This window comes from Gnatocerus cornutus, chromosome 7, assembly GCF_029298725.1.
Source record: "Gnatocerus cornutus isolate USDA-ARS CGAHR chromosome 7, icGnaCorn1.1, whole genome shotgun sequence".
In the NCBI taxonomy this organism is placed as follows: Eukaryota; Metazoa; Arthropoda; class Insecta; order Coleoptera; family Tenebrionidae; genus Gnatocerus; species Gnatocerus cornutus.
This window is the reverse complement of record NC_142239.1, coordinates 1,793,564-1,814,323: the sequence shown is the minus strand read 5'-3', so window position 1 is coordinate 1,814,323 and position 20,760 is coordinate 1,793,564. Positions and strand designations below refer to the sequence as shown.

General features: G+C 32.7%; 1 protein-coding gene across 1 annotated transcript; it reads left to right on the top strand.

Annotated features, from left to right (window-relative positions):
* Positions 1 to 409: 409 nt before the first annotated feature.
* On the top strand, positions 410 to 7,534 carry LOC148170636 (BTB/POZ domain-containing protein 9-like). The gene is made up of 12 exons (XM_088042199.1): positions 410 to 594; positions 656 to 770; positions 815 to 1,068; positions 1,113 to 1,356; positions 1,404 to 1,767; positions 1,817 to 1,976; positions 2,021 to 2,142; positions 2,184 to 2,272; positions 4,048 to 4,250; positions 5,448 to 5,664; positions 6,766 to 7,374; positions 7,497 to 7,534. Exons 1-12 carry the CDS (start codon positions 451 to 453, stop codon positions 7,532 to 7,534), a joined length of 2,559 nt encoding a protein of 852 aa, XP_087898325.1. The 5' UTR covers positions 410 to 450.
* Positions 7,535 to 20,760: the final 13,226 nt, after the last annotated feature.

Genomic DNA, 20,760 nt, shown 5'->3' with positions numbered 1-20,760 from the left:
ATGTTTGTTTTGAAAGTTTTATTCAGAATTGTTGCCTCTCTGGGGCGCGAGTTCTGGGACATCTGTAGATATTAGCAGTGAAAAGTTTAAACTTCACCAACACCCAGATTATAGTCGTAAAATCTGCTTTTTTTTAATTTTAGTAGTATAGACTTAAAATTAAAATCTAAAATTAAAATCTATTTGTTTTTCAATTGGGTCAAACTTTACAAAAAGGACAATTTTTGGAAATCAAACAATTTTATTTGTACCATTCCTTTTATAAAAATTAAACTCACTTAAAAATGCTTTAAAGAAAATAAAACAGTGCAGTGATCAATAATCCCGTTAAATTTTATCTACGATTTCTTATCATCTTATCGATTGTTATCACGACAAACATTTTCATCAATAGTCGTTTTTAGTTTTTCAAGTAAACCACTCACTTTTTCACATTAAAATCCTGAAATAATGGCTCAAGAAGCGTTGACCACCGAAATCAGATCAGTTTCCACTTGGGGCACTTTAGACAAAAACATGCCTCAGTTTGTCATGAACAAGCGATTTTCCGACATCGAATTCCTTCTTGGTGACACCAAAATCTGCGCCCATAAAGTGAGTAGAAAAACTAAAATTCAAAATTGTGATCTTTTTGCGTCAATTAATTTTTCTTTAGGTAATCCTTGCAAGTCGGTGCGATTATTTCGATGCCATCCTATCAGACGTTAAAGAAATTAGAATCGATTTTCCCTTACGTGCCTTTGAGGAGGTCCTGAAGTACATTTACTTGGGTAAAAACGGTTTCTCGCCCTCGAAAATCTTATTCTGTTTGCAGGAACTGTGTCTGTTCCATCTGATAGAGAAACGGTGACTGATATTTTAAATCTGGCCCACAAGTTTTCCTTGAAGGCTCTAGAAAAGTGCATGAGCGACGAAATGCAGAGTTTTTTAAACAATCTGAACGTGTGCCAAACCCTAAACACTTCTATCCTGCATAATCAGCAAGAACTAAAAAGAAACTGTCTTACTTTCATGGACCGAAACATCGCCGACATTCTCAAGAATGATTCTCTTTGCTCGTTGTCACAAGTAAATTGCAAGAAATCTTATCAATTTTGATTGTATTTTTGTAGGACTCCATCGTCGCTTTGGTAAAACGCGATGATTTTCCTTTGTCCCCAATTGAAGTTTTCAAGCTAGTCCAGCGTTGGTGTAAAGCCAACACGGATAACGACAATTTGGTCAAAAACTGTATCAAACTGACCGCATTGAGCGAAATCGACATTTTGAAGACCGTTTGGCCATCAAAACTCTTCGAAGAAACTAAATTATTAAGCGCTCTTTCTCATTTGAAAGATGCTCCTTGTCACTCTTCCGGTGAGGGTTGTTGGGGTAAATTGTCTCTACTAATGGTTTGTTGCTAGGAGGATGTTCTCTTGCAATGACAACTAAGAAGACAGATCTTGCGGAAGACTTGAAGTCGTTAAAATTGTCGGACAAGAACTTTTCTGTTGACACACAAAAAAGATGTCAGATAGTGGAATCCGAAACCACAAAAAGCCACACAGAAATCTCTTTCAAAAAAGTGATGGATGAAAACGTTGCTTCGTCAAACCGTGGAGCTCAAGTTCTTGCTGGAATGAAGACTGACTACTTGTTAACTGGAAGAGTCGTTCAAGGCCATTGTGCTTACCACGTTATAAAAGAACACGCCAGTATCATTGTTAAACTTGATCAAGTGTACTGTCTGAATCACATTAAAATGAGACTTTTTGAAAAAGACAAGCGGTAAAGAAATCAAAAAAAATATTACGTATTTTTTAAAGAAAACTTCTAGTTTCTATTCTTATTATATTGAAGTATCTTCTGATGGTCAACGATGGACCAAAGTTGTCGACAACGATTTCTTCCCATGTCGTTCTTTGCAATGGTTATATTTTGACACAGAAGTGGCTCAATACATCAAAATTGTTGGGACCAAGAGCTCTGTAGGAAAGGTAAGACTTCGGTGTCTTTCTCAGACTAGTTCATTTATCTGCAGGCTATCGTGGTACTTTCTTTTGAAGCGTTCTTCATTAATGATATACCCATGGTCATCAATGGAATCATTCGACCTAAGATCAACGTAGCCACACTGCAGAATGGAGCTATGGGCATTGAGGGGTGAGTGCTTCTGTGAAAAATTATTTTTAATGAGCTTGTAGGATTTGTGCCAATGACATTTTGAACGGGAATCCAGAAATTGGTTTTAGTTGGCACAGAATTGGAGAAGGTTGTATAGTCGTACAATTAGGTAGGTTTTTTTTTGTTGTGAACAGAGGCAGGTTGAGGTCGATTGACGTCTAGCAGCTTGTAAAAACTTTGGAAGAAAAGGTTTTTTTAATGATTCAATTTTTTTTACATTATTATTCGGCATTATCTCTTTGTTTTTTCTAGATTTTTCTGTACATTTCTTTACATTTTCTAGAGCTTGTACAAAATGCGACAACACTTGGGTTCACCTCCAAAATTGACTTTGATTTTAAAGATAAAATTTTAAAAATTTGCGTGCGTTTAAAAACTATAATTTTTTGCCATTTTTTAATTTTTGCGGAAATAAATACTCGCAAATTTAATTTTTTTCAACATAACTATGATCTATTGCAAAGTGTGTTTAAGAATTGCAAAAAACGCTGTTTCATCAAGTTAGTTTTCAAAATTATGACGACGCGCGACGCAGTGACTATCTACGTTTACACCAAATTTTCACAAATCACTTCATTTACTCGTATGAAGGTCAATTTTGATTATATCGGGCATGTCCTTGTTTTGGACACGAGATCGTTCATTAACATCGATGAAGCGACAATTTCACTTTTGTTACAATCTAAACCGAACCAAAGAATAGATGACAATTGTGACAACAAGATGTTGACAGATGGGTGTAAACGTAGTTCTTTTTAAGTAATGAAATTGGAAATTAACTTGATAAAACAGCATTTTTTCCTCAAATTTTGAATACAATTTGCATTAAATCTAAAATGAAAACTGAGATATTTTCAACATTTATATTGAAAAACAATTAAATTAGCGCTTGATTTCACAAACCTTCACAATTTGCTATAAATTTCATTTTCAAGGCGTTGCGATGCCAAATCTATCTGTGATAAAAAATAAATTTTTGCGTCAGCTTCTAGAGCCAACCATCAGCCTATGCAAATTTTAATAATTGTTTTTATTCATAATTAAGGAAAATTTTGGTGGTGAACACAAGTGTGGCCGAATCCTGTATAAGAATAAATGTGTGACCAAAAAATGCAACACCCTGTAATCATGATTTTTTGGGAATAATTTTTTAACGATATGGTCCACGAGTGATAATGAGCCCTACCGAACTTGAATCGCAACCCAAAATACACTTTTATAGCTTTCGTTGCCAATTTTGTATCCACAACAAAACAGCTATCAGAGTTTCAACAAATCCTTCTACTCAAAAACGTATTCTTGGGAGAATGCAAATTTTGTACAAAGTGCACAACTACAAATTGCGCAAAAAAAGCACAAGTTTACATATTTTTATTTGAAGACGACCCCGAATTTTGTGTCATTTTTCTTAGAACCCTACAATTTTTAGCCATTTTAATATGTATCAATAAAATTTAAGACAGTGAAAACAGTGAAAATTGTAGAAGTTGTCTCCTGTGTAAATTTTCGATAATTCTTAGGTGTAAATCAGCCTTTCAATTCTTTAGGTAGAAAATTTAGGGAAAATTCAATGTAGCGATTTGTGAGGTTAATACATTGTCAATGATTAAATGAGTAAAAATTTGTAGCAAAAAAAATGATTTCTGAAGATTTAACAAGTTTTGGCAATCTTGCGCAAGACGATTAGCTTCTACGCATGCCACAGTTCCGTGAAGGTCAAACGCTGCTGCCAACTTAAGCTTTTAATGAATGGACCGAAAATAATGAGCTCTGATATAGATTTTCTCTATATTGTAAATTTTCATTGTTTTAAACAAAAACTTGATATAAAGACGTCACGAAATCCACCTCTGATTGCAAATTCATCTAAAGTACACTTTTTAGCCCAGCCATACTTAATTTCTTCGGTCAAGTTACTGTTAGATCGAAAATACAAATATCGGATCGAAACGTCTTTAAACAAAACCCACTTTCAAATTGCCGTTGATAAGACTTATGGCTTCTGTTCTTCGTGGCAACATCTCACATTTTCGGAGAGACCTGTCGTTTTCGTTCGCATTATTGGAATAGCCAGTCAAAATGGAAATGTAAGTGGACATAAAATTGGAAAAACAGAAATTACTTATTCAATTTGATTTTTCAGCCTAATTTCTACTGCTTTCATTTTGAGTGCTCTTCAGATAAATAAACAATTTTTAATAAAATTTATAAAATTTTTATTTTTGTATTGCTTACATTATTATAGCACCAGTCAACAATGGCTTCCTGATTCCAAATTTGAAGTCTGTTTTGCTCCATCAGAAACAAAAAATTTTTAGGGTAAAAGATAATCAAGTTAAGACAAAAATGCGGGAGCCAATCACGATCGCTGAACCGACAATGGCCAGAGGTATTGCATGGGATTTCTTATGATTGCTAAGATACCCAAAATAGAGAGTTAAAGTTTGGCAGCGAAAACCCCAAACACCCTGTATGTATTTATTATTTAACGAAATCGGTTAATAAATAACGAAGTTAATAAATTTCGATTTTTGAACAACTCCTAAACGCTTAAATTGATTTAAAATCGAAAAGAACAACCTCTTGGTCACTGAAGAAGTCAGAAGTCAGCTCAGAAGATCTTGTAGCGCACCAATGTCTGATTCCTAAAAAAAAAAAACGCATAATACACGCACATCCAAAAATAGTTGAACATCCAGAGCTACAATAAGAAAGTGCCTGTCACCTTTTTCATTAATTAAGATTGTTTTGCCATGATTTTAACATGCACAAGTCGCAAAACCACATAACCTAAAAAATTGTCCTTAGAACTGTCAATTTAGCTCCTCCTATAATCCATCAAACCTGTGGGATTATGTTTATCTCAGACTATATTGTTTAATCCAAAATTAAGTCGCAATCCATATTTCGTTTAGTCCTTGTTATAGCATTTATACAACTAAATTATAATCACGGACTAGATTTAACCCTAAACAAAAAATATTATTCTGCAATCGAATTTGTCGTATAATCGTAGATTAAAGCTTTAGTCTTGAACTAAAAATTTAATCCGCGTTTCTGCAATCGGGCCTTAAAAATAGTCACTCAACTTCTAACACGAGGAGAAGATATTAAAATAACTAACGAAAAAAATTAAACCGTTCTTCACATCACAGCTTACGAGGGTCACCTCAAATTGGTTCAGTACCTCCTCCACAACAATGCCAATGCAGTTGCTGTTGACAACAAAAGTAGCACTTTTCTTCACTTAGCTTGTCGGAGTGGACATGTCAACATTGTTAAAGAACTATGAAAAAAAAAGAGCTAGTATGATTGTGGATAAATTCGATTCAACACCACTCCATCAAGCAGTCCACAACCGACACTTGAAAATTGTCAAAGAACAAGCCAACGGTGGTGTTACTTTGGATAAAACTCGTGAAACGTTGCTACATGGTGCAGCAAGAGGTGAACACAGCGATGTCATCAAATGGTTGATTTCCAAGGAGACGCACGTTAAAAGTAAGAATTCAAAGAATGAGACGTGTTTGCATGTCTCTGTGAGGTGGAACCATGAGAAAACTGTGAAATGTTTGCTCAAAGCTTATCAATGAAATGGATCGCCATAGAACTACTGCTCTTCATAAAGCTGTTGAAAAAAACTGCAAGACTATTGTTAACACTCTGTTGCAATATTGTGCTGATTGCAACAAGACAAATAGTTGGAACCAAATGCTGATAAACATTGTGTTGTCAGACATCGTAGAGATTTTGTTTATTACCATAAAAATAGTTTTTAAGAACAATAATTCCGGCTTGTAAATTATTTTAAAATAAAACATACTAAGCGTACTCTTTTTAATTCAAAAGTCTGTCTAACAAGGGAAAAGCCTGATATGGAAAACTCAAAATCACGCGATATTTTTTTTTGGCAATCTGCTGTGAATTTTATTAGACACGTGTCGTGGTTTTTTAGTGGTGGAGCTTTTATTTTCGAGAGAAATATTTTTGAAAATTGGCAATTTTACACATTACTGTTTAATACTTTTCCAATTGTCAACCTAAAGTAGCCCTGTGGAAATCACTCCAGTTTTCGATCCGAGTTTTTTGGTTCGAATCTTGCCGAGGGACATGACTGGACACAAAATACGGAGAAAAAATTCATTTATGAAGTTGATGCTTAGATGACGACAGCGTTGTATTTTGTGACACAAAACGAAAGTGATAATTCTTAATGAAGTTTGAATGTTAATAACATTAATGTCTCAATAAGACTGCGTTGGGAGCTGCAAAAGGACCGGGATATAGATTTTTACAATTTGAGCTCTAACCCAATTTTATTGTGGAACTGTTTTATTACTTGTCAACTCTGAGACCAGGGAAAATGTAATTTGATGGAAACACTCATTAACTGCACAACTTCATATAACAAAAACTAGTTATTGCGTCGACAACAACAACAACTTCTAACGTTATTTCTTTGCCACTTTAGAGTCATGTCGACTTTCGATTTGATCATGTTTCTGTTTTGGACGAAACTTTTTCTCTATTTAAAGTTGAGTTTACAATGCCACGACTACGATGTTTCCCCAATCGATTATAACTTTTCCACGTGTAATTCAGATTGTACATTTCAAGATTTTGTGGTTCAAATTCCGTCCTCACCGAATCTGATTGTGAGGATTCACTTAGAAAATAACACAAAATTGTGTGACCGCATGTTCAATACTTCCGGAGATCTTCGACAACTTGAGATAACTGGGCCTAATATTTTTGATATTGAAACGAAGTTTCTGGAAATTGTCAATTTTGATTGCTTGCTCATCCAAGAAGGAAGGATAAAGTCAATCAAAACGAACACGTTTACGAATATGTTTGTTAAGTATTTGTTCCTTCCTTTCAACCAAATCGAAGTTATTGAAGACAGAGCTTTTACAAACGTGTCCAATTTAATCTCTTTGCAACTACACAACAACTTATTGACAAGATTCAACCCTTCTAGTTTTGAACACTTACCGAATCTAAGATTTTTGGGGCTCGAAAGAAACAACATTTCTCGCCTCGAGGCCCATTCATTCGAATTTACAAATTTTAACTATGTGCATTTCGAATTTTCTTCCAACAACATCGTGTATTTAGATGGAGATTTGTTTCGAGGATTAAAAGCGAAGAGTATATATATCAGTCTTGCTTATAACAAGATAAGAACTTTACCGGCTAGACTTTTCGAAGGTTTGAAATTCTCTGTTGTGGAGTTGAACTTCAATCCCATCGAAGAAATCTCTGAGGAATTTTTCGAGAAACATGTTCAAATTCAAACTTTTAACTTGTATGTTGGTAAACTTGACTTTCAGACCAGAAAGAAGTTAAAGGAATGGTCGGAGAAGAATAAAATTCGATTGGAAGCTTCTAAAAGTGGTCGTATTGCTGATAATGTTCGTCTTGTTTTTGTTATTTTATTTTTGTTGTTGACGGTATATTTTTAATATTTTGATGGTTCCCTTGACTATTATTTGTTCTTAATGTCATGAATTACGAGAACAATTTATTATCACATTATAACAGTTATTATGAAAAGGTTTGAAGATAATAGGATCAATTCAGTTGAAATCGTCGTGTCAGAGAAACAATATTTTCAGGAATTGGTGAAATATGAAAATTAGTTTATTAAAACTAACATTGAAAATACTCAGGAAATGAAAAGGTAGTAATGATAGAAATTCTGAAAGTGGATGTGACATTATTAAATTTTCTGGACTATTTTCTAACAATTGTGCTTTTAATTTTAATAATTCCAATTAATATAATTTTGTTGCTGTTTAGCATTAATAGTTATGTTTCATCTGGATATTTTTGAAATTTAGTGGATGAAATTCTTATAATCTAGTTCGAATTTGACGCAACGATTCAATAAAAAGTGTGTTGCACCTTCAAACCTATTTAACGGTAAACTTTATTGCGTTAGCACTTTATAATTCTGTGACGAAATAAACTTTATTATTCTCATTATCTCAAACATTTTTCTTATAGGGAGAATGCAGATAATGTAATCTATATAAATGTTTACCAAAACTTGTAGAATTTGTTATAACAACGCTGTAGTCCAAGAAATTTTAAAAATAATAAAAATAATTTAATTTTAATTTCACAATTCTATTTAAACAACATTGGTTTTTCTTGTTATGTTTTTCTTGTGGTTGTTTTTACAAAAGAATTTATACAGGTGTCCCAGAACGCTCGCACTTTTTCTTAATGGGAAATTCTCCATCAAAATCTGATATGATTGCCGTACCGCACAATGTTCAGACATTTATAATATTCAAGTTACAAGCATTTAAGGGGATATCAAACAAATTTCAGTATAGGGCAAATTCAATGTATTTTTCCAAACACGATTACTCGAAAACTATTTGAGTAAATTGCTTTCTGTTTTTTGCATATAAATCTGTTCAACGTGCACTATGTTGAATGCTATATATAATTTTTGTAAAATGATTCTTTAATGACTTTTTGATTAATTAAATACGTAAACTTGGCTGAAAGCAAAATAATTTTTAGCATTCCACATGCATAGACTAATTTTACATAATGTCGACTAAACAGATTTTTTTTAAAGTTAATAGTTTTTGAGAAATCGTGTTTGGAAAATTTCATATTCGAAACATGTTATCCTTGTTTAGCAGTAGCATCTCTTTTCTCTGTACCAGAGAGGTCTGGTAGGTAGAAATGCGGGTACCATAAATCAATTTTGTAGCTGAAGGGATAGTTTACAACTGAAGCTTTTCCATAAACACACAAAATCTTAAATTTGCTTGAAACAAAATTTTTCTCTTTTATATATTCAAACTGAACGTAGCTTTGAGGATAATCATTTCAAAATTTTGAACTTTATATCTGATGAATTAGGATTTTAAATTGTTTTAGAATAGTTTAGGTGAAAAATATTTGCTTTTATCTTTATTTTTAAGGAGATCTCGAACAAATTTCAATATAAGGCAAATTCAATGTATTTTTCCAAACACGATTACTCGAAAACTATTTGAGTAAATTGGTTTCTGTTTTTTGCATATAAATCTGTTCAACGTGCATTATGTTAAATGCTATATACAATTTTTGTAAAGTGAATATTTAATGACTTTTTGATTAATTAAATACGAAAACTTGGCTGAAAGCGAAATAATTTTTAGCATTCCACATGCGTAAACTTTTCAAAATTCACACATACGTATTTTGAGAACAACCAGACAGTAATATAACGTCTTGTTGTCAAAATTATGACTGGGGTGGTAAAAAGTCTGAAAAAATTTTCGTAATTTAAAGGTTTTAAAAAATAGATCAATCACTAAAGCAACAGAATATAATTATTATACATATATAATTTAATTATTTATAATTATGTTCACTATTTTTTGTTACATTCACAAAAATCTTGGACAAAATTCGAAGATCCCAGTGCATCCATTAATTCTTCAATTTTTGCAATTACACAAATCCCACCTTTTCGGGAAAAATTTAATTTATTTATGAAGATAAACATTAAATAATAATAATGAGATATTGTAATTATTAAGTTTCACGGGTGTAATTTGTAAAATATCGGACTCTACTATCAAAGTATTTAAGATTTACTGGCCATGGGCAATAATAATTTGGCCATCAGTGCAGTCAAAACTATTAGCTATTGTCCTGACCGCAAGATGATGGTAATAATAGTCTAAACCACTCGGGCTGGGATTTTAAGAAGTAGTTTTTATTTATGGTTTTATTACCGTAGTAAGCGGACTGACCATGGGTAACTCACTAAAAGAGTGCCGTCTACAAATAATGAGGGTTGAAGGGAGATGCTGCATTTAACGTTTGGATGTTTAAAATGTTTCATATAATTTTTCCTTTACGCAGAATTTTGAAGCAGAATTTACCGTTACAGTTTGTTAAATATCCCCTTAAAGCTGATCATTCACAGCGCATTTCGTGCAATTTTAGGAAAATTTTTCGCAGGTAACGTAGCAACAGAATGATATCTAGCGATTTATGTATGAACTGTGATTGGCCAACTTAAAGTGCTTGTAACTCAAAAACTGTAAGGGCCTGAACATTATGCGATACGACAATCAACTCAGATTTTCATAAAGAATTTCCCATTAAAAGAAAGTAGGAGCGTTCTAGAACACTTTGTAGAAAATGAATCTGGGTTTTCAAAAAGTCGACACACACAATTTGCCACATGTGGATGTGCAAAAACTATCTTTATTGACAAAATTAAAAAATTTGAGTTCTTATTCTATTCAGTTTCAGTTTCTCCTCTATTCAATTTAATCATCGCTCTGATGATCGTAGCATTGCTATCGAAACGCGCGTCAGCATTTTTTGACGAAATTTGGAGTTTGGGAATAAATTGTATTTTTGATAATTTTTCAACCCAAGAATTGATCCAATAAAACACATTTATTGGTTTATGTTATCCTTGATTGTTATTCTGTTATAACAGCCTTGATTTGAGGGCGTTATTTTATAAATAATCGCCAAGGGCATTAAGAATCTTTTCCATAGAAACTTGCAGACGTTTCTATAGTCATAATTTCTGATAATCCCTAAAATTTAACTTTCTTTTGCAAACAAGGATGACATAAAACGTTGAAAGCACCACGGGCGTTTCGAGAATAATCCTCAGGCCCTCGGGTTTTACGTTCTCGTCCTGGGGCATTAGTTATGTCATAACATAACCCTTGGTACCTTAAGTACTATTACAAATGGTAGATGAACCGGGTTTTAATTTATTTCAATAATTTCAAGAGAACAAATTATAATAGTTTATTAGTTTGAGACATTTTATTAAGCAATTTTAATTCACTTTTACAAAATAAAACGCTGAATAAGTTCAGTTTACAACACCAACGTCTTCGAGATCGACTGTCTACTTGCAATCATAGCCCCCCAACTTTAATAATAATAAACCAACAGTAAATGAATTATAAGCATGTACACTTTTAAAACAAAACTTTCATTCCCATTGTCACTATATGAAAATAACTCAATATTATTCTCCCCCACCCATGCGATTACCCTTTCTCTTCTATAAATATTAAGATAACTCAAGCTCACACTCAACTTGCCTATAAACACTTTTTGCTCAAAAAAGTCATCTGAGATTATTTCAATCGGATTGTCCATTAGCTCCACTAAACTAAAATTAAACCCTTCGAATATTCCAGGAGGTAAAATCGTTATCTTGTTTTTATTAAAAGTGACATGTAACATCATTCCTTCTAATCCTGAGAATACATTGTTATCTAGATATTCAATTTTATTGAAAGTGAAATCAACGCTCAATACAGACGCTGATGTGAAATTAAAAGAGTGTGCTTTAAGACAACTAATTTGATTCGAGGTAACTGCCAAAAACGATAAACTTGCCAGGTTTTTAAATCCAGCAGAGTTAAATTTAGTCAACTTGTTCATATCTAAATACAACTCGGTTAAGTTGAGCATGTTGGTGAAAGCTTCATCTTCAATAACCTCAATGCTGTTGTTTCCAAGATCTAAAAAATGAACACCCAATCTTCTGAATGTGTTGGTTTTAACTTTTTCTATGTTACAGTTTCTGATAACTAAATAATCAAATTCTGTATTTTCCAAAAATCGGGTTTCTATTTCGTTTATTTTTGCACCAGTGATCTGAAGAGTGATAAAGTACTCAGAAACATTGAACATCCGATTGCACAACTTCGTATTATCTTTTAAATCTATGATAATTTCGCTTAAAGGTGGGATTTGAACAACACCGTCAATGTCTTTAGGTGGAAATGAAGAGAGGATATTAAGTGAAGACAAACCGAAATCGTGGCATTGCAGACTTAATTTTACTGCGAAAATGAAACAAAATTGCCTCCAAAGTGCTGACATTGCTTTGTGGGTAAAATCAGAACTGTGACCCTAATGACTACGCAGTTAAAGATGTTAATGTAATTTTCTGATTCTGGAATTATGTAAAAAACATTTCCTTCAACTGGTTAAAGTAAGTTGGACAATAATGTGGTGAAACAAACAATTTAGTAACGAAATTTTGGATAATTTTGGGTGATTTCGTTAAATACCTAATTAAATTGAGAAATCATAAAATAAACCTACGTGTGGGACATGTTTAAGTTTATGGATTCAAATACAGGGTGTACCCGTATAAAGTGCAAAGATTTTAACCCTAATATCAGACACCGCTGTAGATAATGATTCTGCAAAAAAATCCAAATTCAAATGGGGCAAAATTATTCGTAGGTCTACAAATAACTAAGGGGTCAATTTTAATTCAATCCCGCAAATCGGTTACGCAGCGGCAAAGTTGCCGCACAGTCAAATGCAAAATAAAATGAAGCACAGTGCGCTAAAGCATTGTCGAGCGTCGATATTTTTTGAAACAGGGGGTAGACAAATAGTTGACGAAACGACTTGCATCAACTCATTCTTGTAGTGCCAACTAATTAAGCAATATTTAACTCCAAAATTTGGGTAAAATGCGGCTGAATGACAACCACTGTTTGCGTTAACGCAAAATCGAATTAGAATTAGGCCCTAAAAGTAAATACTAAAACCTGCATCAGCAAAACGTTTTAGGGATAAAAGATTTTCAGAGACATCTGGAATCACATCAATTAACTAGATGATATTCTTTTTAGATGAGTTTGAATAAAAAATAAGATTTCCTCTACCATTTATTCTAATGTCTGCTAACTGACTTTTGTTTGCTGTTTTAATTGAGTCATCTTTACAACATCTAAAGTTACTCAAAATCAAACTCGTGTTAATAATGTGATCAGTAGCACCAGAGTCAGCAATAAACTTCACAATTTCATCTAATTTTAAGTCATGCTTACCTCCATTGGTTTTGGAGTCTTGTGCCTTGTTGAACACCCTGTTGACTCTACCTCTGCCTTTGCCTCTAAAGTTCTGCTTCACAATCTTGCCACCATCATCAGCTCTTACATAATTTTTCTGACGATTGTCATAACTGCTCTTATTATCTTGTTTGCGATTCTTTCCTCTAAAATATCCTTTCTTTACCGCTTTATTAAAATTACAGTCTGTTCTTTATGGGTGCGAACGGCTTGACAAAAATAGCAAAACCATTTACCAGTTCCTTGCAATGGACAATCAGTTGACCAATGTTCTCTGGTTCATTGCATCGATGGCACCTTTTGTCGGATTGGTAGCGACCACTCGAAATCTGTCGGACCTTGGATTCCTCTTTCACTTCACTTCCTTTTTCTGTCTCTAACTGTATAATGAATGATTTTATTTCATCCATGTTTATTTCTTTAAGCGAATTAAGTCTCCGTTTCGGAGTTCCGGCATTATTGCGAAAACTGCCTGATAGAAAGACGACCTTTTCTCTTGTTCTGTAAGGGGTACTGCTTCCTCACTTGCTTCATACTCCCTTACGATTGAATCAAATCTTTCACAGAAGTCAATAACTCTCTCATCTTTAGCCATTTTAATTTGGTATAGTCTAGCTCTAACCGAAGTGTGAGTGACGTGGGTTTTCCCTTTCTTGAACACCCTTAACTTCTTTAAATTTTCTTTTGGGTCTTTCTTATTTAAAATTTTCTTGTGATAATTTTTATCTAAACGGTTGATTATAATGTCTCTAACAAGTCCATTTCGTTGAGCAATAACCTCGACTCTGAATGATTGTTAGAAACTTCTGAACTCGAATCAATGACGTCCAGTAAGTCATTGCTTTGTAGCTCAGATTTTAGGTAATCCATTTTTCATTAACATCTTCGTTTTTTTTTTGCACAATCAAAGAAACTCCATAAGTCTAGCTCCTTGCTATCAGTCCACCCTCCTGTGTAAATTTTCTAAAATGCTTGGGATAAATCCGGTTTTCAATTCTTTAGGGAGAAAATTAGGGGAACATTGAATAACGATTTTTGAGGTTAACACATTGTCACAGTTTGGTGTATCATCACCTCACAACAGTTAAGAATTAATCAAAGGTTAGTTTCAAACAAGACATTTAAATAAGGATTTAACAAGTTAGTAAGATAGTAATGGGGTCTAGTCTACTGTTTATTTTGTTTATGGAGTGCGGGCACTACCGCCTGTAAAGTACGCATCCCCCACTCTGGAGGATCAACAAACCGTGCCGGTCCATTAAAATACCATCGAAAGAGTTGTTTAGAGGCAGTATTTAATTATTTTTTGTATTATAGTTGGGTTGCAACTTATTAAAATGTATTGGCTTCATGATAATTTTAATCAGTGAATGGTAAATGTTTAATTTCAGCCAGAATACAAGCTGGTATCTCTATTAATTTTTGGCATATTAAGTTAAATTTTAATAAAATCGTAAAGGTTTTTTTTAGGGATATTTATATGCAACTTTGCAAAATCCATGACGATACTATATACAGCAGATATGGCAAATTCAATATTTTAAAATTTTTCGAATAAAGCCATTTTCATCGCGTTAGGAATATCTCGAAAAGTTAGGTATTATTCTAAGAGAAGTTGCTTAGAATCGAATTTTAATTAATTTATACCAACTGAGGAGTCTTTACTTCGGTAACTTCAGCAATTTAACTTTCTCCATATCTCATGACTTCTAATATATTCATGTCAAGAAGTGGCTTAAAAGCGGCATCAATTTGATAATTCTGCACCTAGTGAACCTAGCGCAGTTAAAAGCCACAGATGAGCTCGAATACGTAAAACAATTTGTCTATGTTTAAATTTATTGCTTCAATTTATTATTCACTGCCAACGTAAACGAAATTCACACATCTCCATTGTGGTTCGGTGCTCATATTAAATTTATGTTTTTCCTTTATTATTACATCGACTAGAAATACCCTTTAAATAATGAAACAGGGCAATTTTTGGTATAAATATAACAGACATTTACCTAAATAAACGTCGATTTGGTTTCATTCAATGTTGAAATAAAGCGCTTTCTGTACAAAGATCAATCAGTACAAAGACAAATTTTTGCTTCAAATTCCTTTGGAATGATGAATTTGTTTTTCATCAATGTCTCATAAATTGATTCGCAGAGGAAATGCGACGGCACATGTTAACAAAATAAATCATCACTCACGCGGAAATTTTCAATAAATCTGTCTAGGGAATTTCGTTTTATATTCAAAGTACCTGCTTATGAAACTTTTTCTCGTGAGTATCAAAATTTCACGTTTGTTTTCTCATTACTATCAGTCCACTCATTAAAAATTTAAGTTGGCAACAGCGCCTAGCGATTTTTATCAATAATAGTTGGCAGCAAAAGCGTTTGACCTTGATTGTGTTTCTTGTTCAAATTGGAATTGGAATTTTGTACAGTTAATAAACTAGTCAATAAAAATGAAACCTCCTAATTTTACAATTTTATGCCTAAAATTGCCAAAGTTACGGAGTTTATTAGAAAATGTGAAAAATTTCGTTCGTCTCCAAAACGAAAATCTCTAAAAATTGTGTTTCTTGCTTAACATTTTTGTAATTTAGTACAGTTAATAAACTAGTCTAAAGTAGTAAAACCTTCAAATTTTACAATTTTATAACTAAAACTGTCAAAGTTACGGATTTGAAAATGCAAAAAATAATTCTTTCGCCTCCAAAATAAAAATTTCGAAAAATTGTATTTCGTGGTCGATAATTTTGTAATATAGCACAGTTAACAAACTAGTCGAGAGTAGTAAAACCTCCAAATTTTACAATTTTATGATTGAAACTGTCAAAGTTACAGAATTTAATATAAAATGCAAAATAAAATTCGTTCGCCTCCAAAATGAAAATTTCTAAAAATTGTGTTTCTTCCTCGAAAAGTTTCAAATTTAGTACAGTTAATAAACTAGTCAAAAATAGTAAAACTTCCAAATTTTACAACTTTGTGACAAAAACTGCCAAAGTTACGGAATTTAATAGAAAAAGCAAAATAAATTTCGTTCGCCTCCAAAACGAAAATTTCTTAAAATTGTATTTCTTGCTCAAAATTTTTCTAATTTAGCACAATTAATACAATAATTAAAAGTAGCAAAATCTTCTAATTTTACAGATTTATTATTTAAACTGCCAAATTTACGAAATTTAATATAAAATGCGAAAAAATTTCGTTCATCTCCAATATTAAAATTTCTAAAAGTTGTGTTTCTTGGTCAAAAATTTTGAAATTAAGTACAGTTAATAAACTGGTCAAAATTAGTAAAACTTCAAATTTTTTTAATTTTATGAATAAAACTGCCAAAGTTACGGAATATAATGTAAAATGCAAAATAAAATTCGTTCGCTTCCAAAACGAAAATTTCTAAAAATTGCGTTTCTTGCTCAACATTTTTTAGAAATTTAGTATAGTTAATAAACTAGTCTAAAGTAGTGAAACCTTCAAATTTTACAATTTTATGAATAAAACTGTCAAAGTTACGGATTTAATAGAAAAAGCAAAATAAAATCCGTTAAATATTAAAATATTATTTAGGTACAGTTGCGGCGGATGAAAAGTAAGACACCGACTTTTCACCCTGTATTTGAAAATTTCAAAAATTATAAGGAGTAAATTAGGTTTTAATCAAGGATCACAATGTCACTGTCAACAGAAAATAAACCAGAGTCGTCCCAAACATCTTTAAATTGCCCCAACTCACAGAATTGCAAAAAGCTCTGTTCTAGCTCGTTTGATAGATGGACTCGCCATAAAAACTATTGCAAATAAAGTTGGTGTCAATAAGAATACGATTTTACGTGGTTAGTTTCGTTAGTTTCGTTAGTTTCGAGAGACGGGAACCATCCGAAGAAGCAAGGAACTGGTTGAAGAAAAATATCAACCCCGGACGAAGACGTGGTATTAGGAAATTTTCTTCGCAAAAACCCCTTTTCAACTGCAGTCCGAGCCCTGTCAGCAATTTTTTACAGGACAATAGGGCGCAAACATTACCTTAGCCGGCAAAGAGTCTCGACCTGAATCCTATTGAGAACATTCGGGGTATCATGACCAAAAATATAAATGAACAAAGTTTGCCCAATAATCGCGAAAAATTGATCCAGAGCATTTCGGATAGCTGGCAAATGATACCTGAACATTTCCTTCAACATGCTTATGTCGATGCCACGAAGACTTGAAAGTGTTATTAATTTTTGTTAACAATGTAATGATCTGTAACCCAAATCCGCCAAAATTCAAATGAACCGCCAAACTCGAGAACCGCGAAATTTAAAATAAATAAAATGGCCGAAAATCGTGATCGTCTGAAACGGCTAGGACCTACGTTGTGTTGTGAAGGCGGATGTTCGTTGGATATAGTAGCCAGCTTTTACCATGGCGTACCTGACTTTTAGAGTCGAATATTATCTTATTGCACTCATAATGTGGAGGGTGTAAACAGGCTATTGTGTCCGAAAATTGAAATTTACGACATCTTCAAGTAGGTAGAAAAATGTGGACCCGTGCCGCTTCCAGGTATTAGCGCGGGGGCTCAAGATGATTATTGATCCCCTTCACCGTGTTTTTTTTAATGACGTTGATAAGCTTTTAATTTTTGTTTATTAATTTAAATTTTAAACAAGATAAAAAAATCGAGGGATATCAAGTTTTCAAAATTTTACAAAAAGATCGAAAAAATTAGCATCATTTTAATGTTGGAACGTGTATTTTACATAATTATAAAGAATTTTTTAATCACTTTTTGACATGGCAATGTAAAGCAACCTTTATTGTCATTGTGACTGACATACAAAGTAAATTTCTGACACTTGCTGTGCCGTTTATAAATTTTAAGGTTATAAAGACAAAGGACAGTTTACAATTTTTAAACATCAATCAATTTGATGTGGGAAATTTTAATTTCGCGATAGTAATTCAAAATTTAATATCAACAAGATGTCTCTGAATTTGCGAAATAAATTATAAACATTCGTTTCCTTCTCATTGTTTTTTCCCAGAACGGTACCATTTGCACTCGTATTTGACATACGCAAAATTAGATTTCTATCGCAATCCAATTTTGCTGTTTAATTAATCCACAAGTAGGTAGTTTCCAGAATCTTTTGTAAGAAGTCTGTTTAACTATGTATTTGTTCTTAATTCTTTCATTTTTAGAAAAAGTGGGGACTTTAAGTCGAACATTAAAATGTCGTTAAACTAAAAGGTTTTTTTAAACAATCTATTTGGAGTGGTAATATGTATAAAGACGACCAGTAAGTATGAAAAATCATTTTGATGTTAACTGTTTGGCGAATTTTGTTTACTTTGTTTTCTTTACAACCTATTTCATGATGTGGCAACCTTGGTTAGATCAATCTAATGAAGAAGTTTGAAAAATTTATGTCTCTCGGGTTTTTCAAATTAATAAACAAAAATTAAAACTTTAATAACGTTTTTAAAAGAAAACATTGAAGGGATCAATAATAACAATCTCGAGCTAATACCTGGAAGAGGCACGGGTTCACCTTTTTCTACCTACTTGAAGATGTCGTAAATTTTAATTTTCGGACACAATAGCCTGTTTACACCCTCCACATTATGAGTGCAATAAGATAATATTCGACTCTAAAAGTCAGGTACGCCATGGTAAAAGCTGGCTACTATACAAAGCAGTGCGTCGTCAGTAGTAATACGGGCCCATTAGTGATTAATTAAAGGTCAATTAAGGTCAATCAAAGGTCAATCAAAGGTTAATTAATTAATTAATTAATTAGCGCTTTAATTAGTCTAATGAGTTTTTAATTGTTTTTTAATTGGATATTAATTAGATATCAAAGTGAAAGTTGAATTAATTAGATCAATTAATTTGATTACGTAATTAGGTCAAGGTCAATTAAAATAATTGAGTAATCAAATTGATAATGACAAATTGATAATGACTCATAATTAAATAGATATAAAAGAGAAAGTTTTAATTGACCTTGACCAATTCAATACATGTGGTTGCATAACCTGGTGAAAGTTTTCAAGTGACCTTGATCAGATAAGCAGCGGGAAATTTGAAAAAGGGTGACAAAATTTGAATTTGTTGAAGTAAAAGTTGCGGGAAATTTAAATTATAAAATGGCGGGGAATTCAAAAACCAGAAATTGTGGAAAATAAAAGTCACTTATACATGTGGTTGCATAACCTGGTGAAAGTTAAACAGCGGGAAATTTGAATTTTGAAAAAAGGTGGCAAAATTTGAATTTGTTAATTCACATCAATTGCGGGAAATTTGAAATTAAATTTGAGGGGATTAAATGTTGTTGAGAAATTAAAAAAAAAATGTGAAATGGTGGGAAATAAAAATCACTTTATAATGAAATTTTATTGATTTTCATCTGTACTATTCCCGCTATCATCGGAATCGTCCTCATCATCATCTTCTTCTTCGGTTTCCATTCTGACCTCGTCAATAAATTCATCTTCGAAGCATATCTCCGTCGCTTCCTCCTCATCCACGAGATTAGTGTTGCACCTATAGCACCGGAGCTCCATTTTTTTATCCCAGTGTTGATGAATCTTTTCAACATAAAGTAGCGCTTTTCTTTTTTATGCACCACAAGCATATGGGATTACTCACCGAATCCATATAATATTTGTAACAATATTCTGGAACGAGGTTGTATTAGGTAAAGATAATAGACTTGTTTGACTTACCTTGATGTTCAGCCATTTCAGCAGAAACACTTGAAACTTTAAATTAAAAAAATCAAATTGAAGATCTGTACCCTCAAGCTCACAGAGGTGGCTCAAAACTAAATACTGTCTAACCGATTCTCACCCCTCTACACCCAAAAGATGTCATTAGGCAGGTTGTAATTACCTGGCATTCTATTGAATAGAAAGTTGTAAATGGTAGTGATGATTTTGTCTTTCCCTTAAAATATTTTGATTTGGGCGAAATTTAATTTAGTTTACCAGCACAGGTTCGTCAGCACCAAGTAAGTTTTTCTTTTTTTTTTCAGTTTGTTACAATGACTTTACTTGTAAACGTTTCAGAATGAAGCCGTCGTACACTAGTTTGGAAAGAGAGTACATGATTAGAAAAAATAATTATATTAGAAAAATGAAAATCTTGAAACACGATATAAAAATGTACAAGATAACTAAATTATTTGCCAAAATAAAGTTATACGAATAAAAATGGAGTAATTGCAGCATTTGATGATCATAATAATTGCCTATTTAAAAAGGGGAAAGAAGTTTTTATTCATTTCGATTAGAAATTTAGTCATGCCCATTACGACTACAGTTAACGATCAAATAATGATGTATTAAGGAGAAATTAATTTGTTACCTACATGTAGGTTCACTTGAGTACCTGGGAGATTAGTACCCGTGACTCACTGAACCTGACTTTTAACAAAATAATGAGAATTTAAATTTTTAAACATAAAGCAATATTTGACAGCGTACTTTGTCAAATATAGACAGAGCGGGATGTCGGTACTTGAACCCTACTCTTAAATTTTTATGAGAGATCGGGATAAGTTGGTGAAATAGACTGTAGCAATGAGCTATTCCCAAGAATTCTCTCGTATCATATGAAAACGCTGTTCTATCACTCATACAAAAGGAGTACGAATGCAAACCCATTCTCTACGAGGTATTTTTGAAACTACCTTGTACGCTAGCCCGTGATATGCGTAACAAGATACAGTATTTTGAAG

What these genes read in the sequence shown, in the direction of transcription:
- LOC148170636 (XM_088042199.1), top strand. Translation starts at nt 451, where the DNA reads ATGGCTCAAGAAGCGTTGACCACCGAAATCAGATCAGTTTCCACTTGG. An exon ending in CCAAGAGCTCTGTAGGAAAG is followed by an intron (nt 1,977 to 2,020) that starts GTAAGACTTCGG and finishes ATTTATCTGCAG; the next exon opens with GCTATCGTGGTACTTTCTTT. An exon ending in ACCGGCTAGACTTTTCGAAG is followed by an intron (nt 7,375 to 7,496) that starts GTTTGAAATTCT and finishes CTTGACTTTCAG; the next exon opens with ACCAGAAAGAAGTTAAAGGA.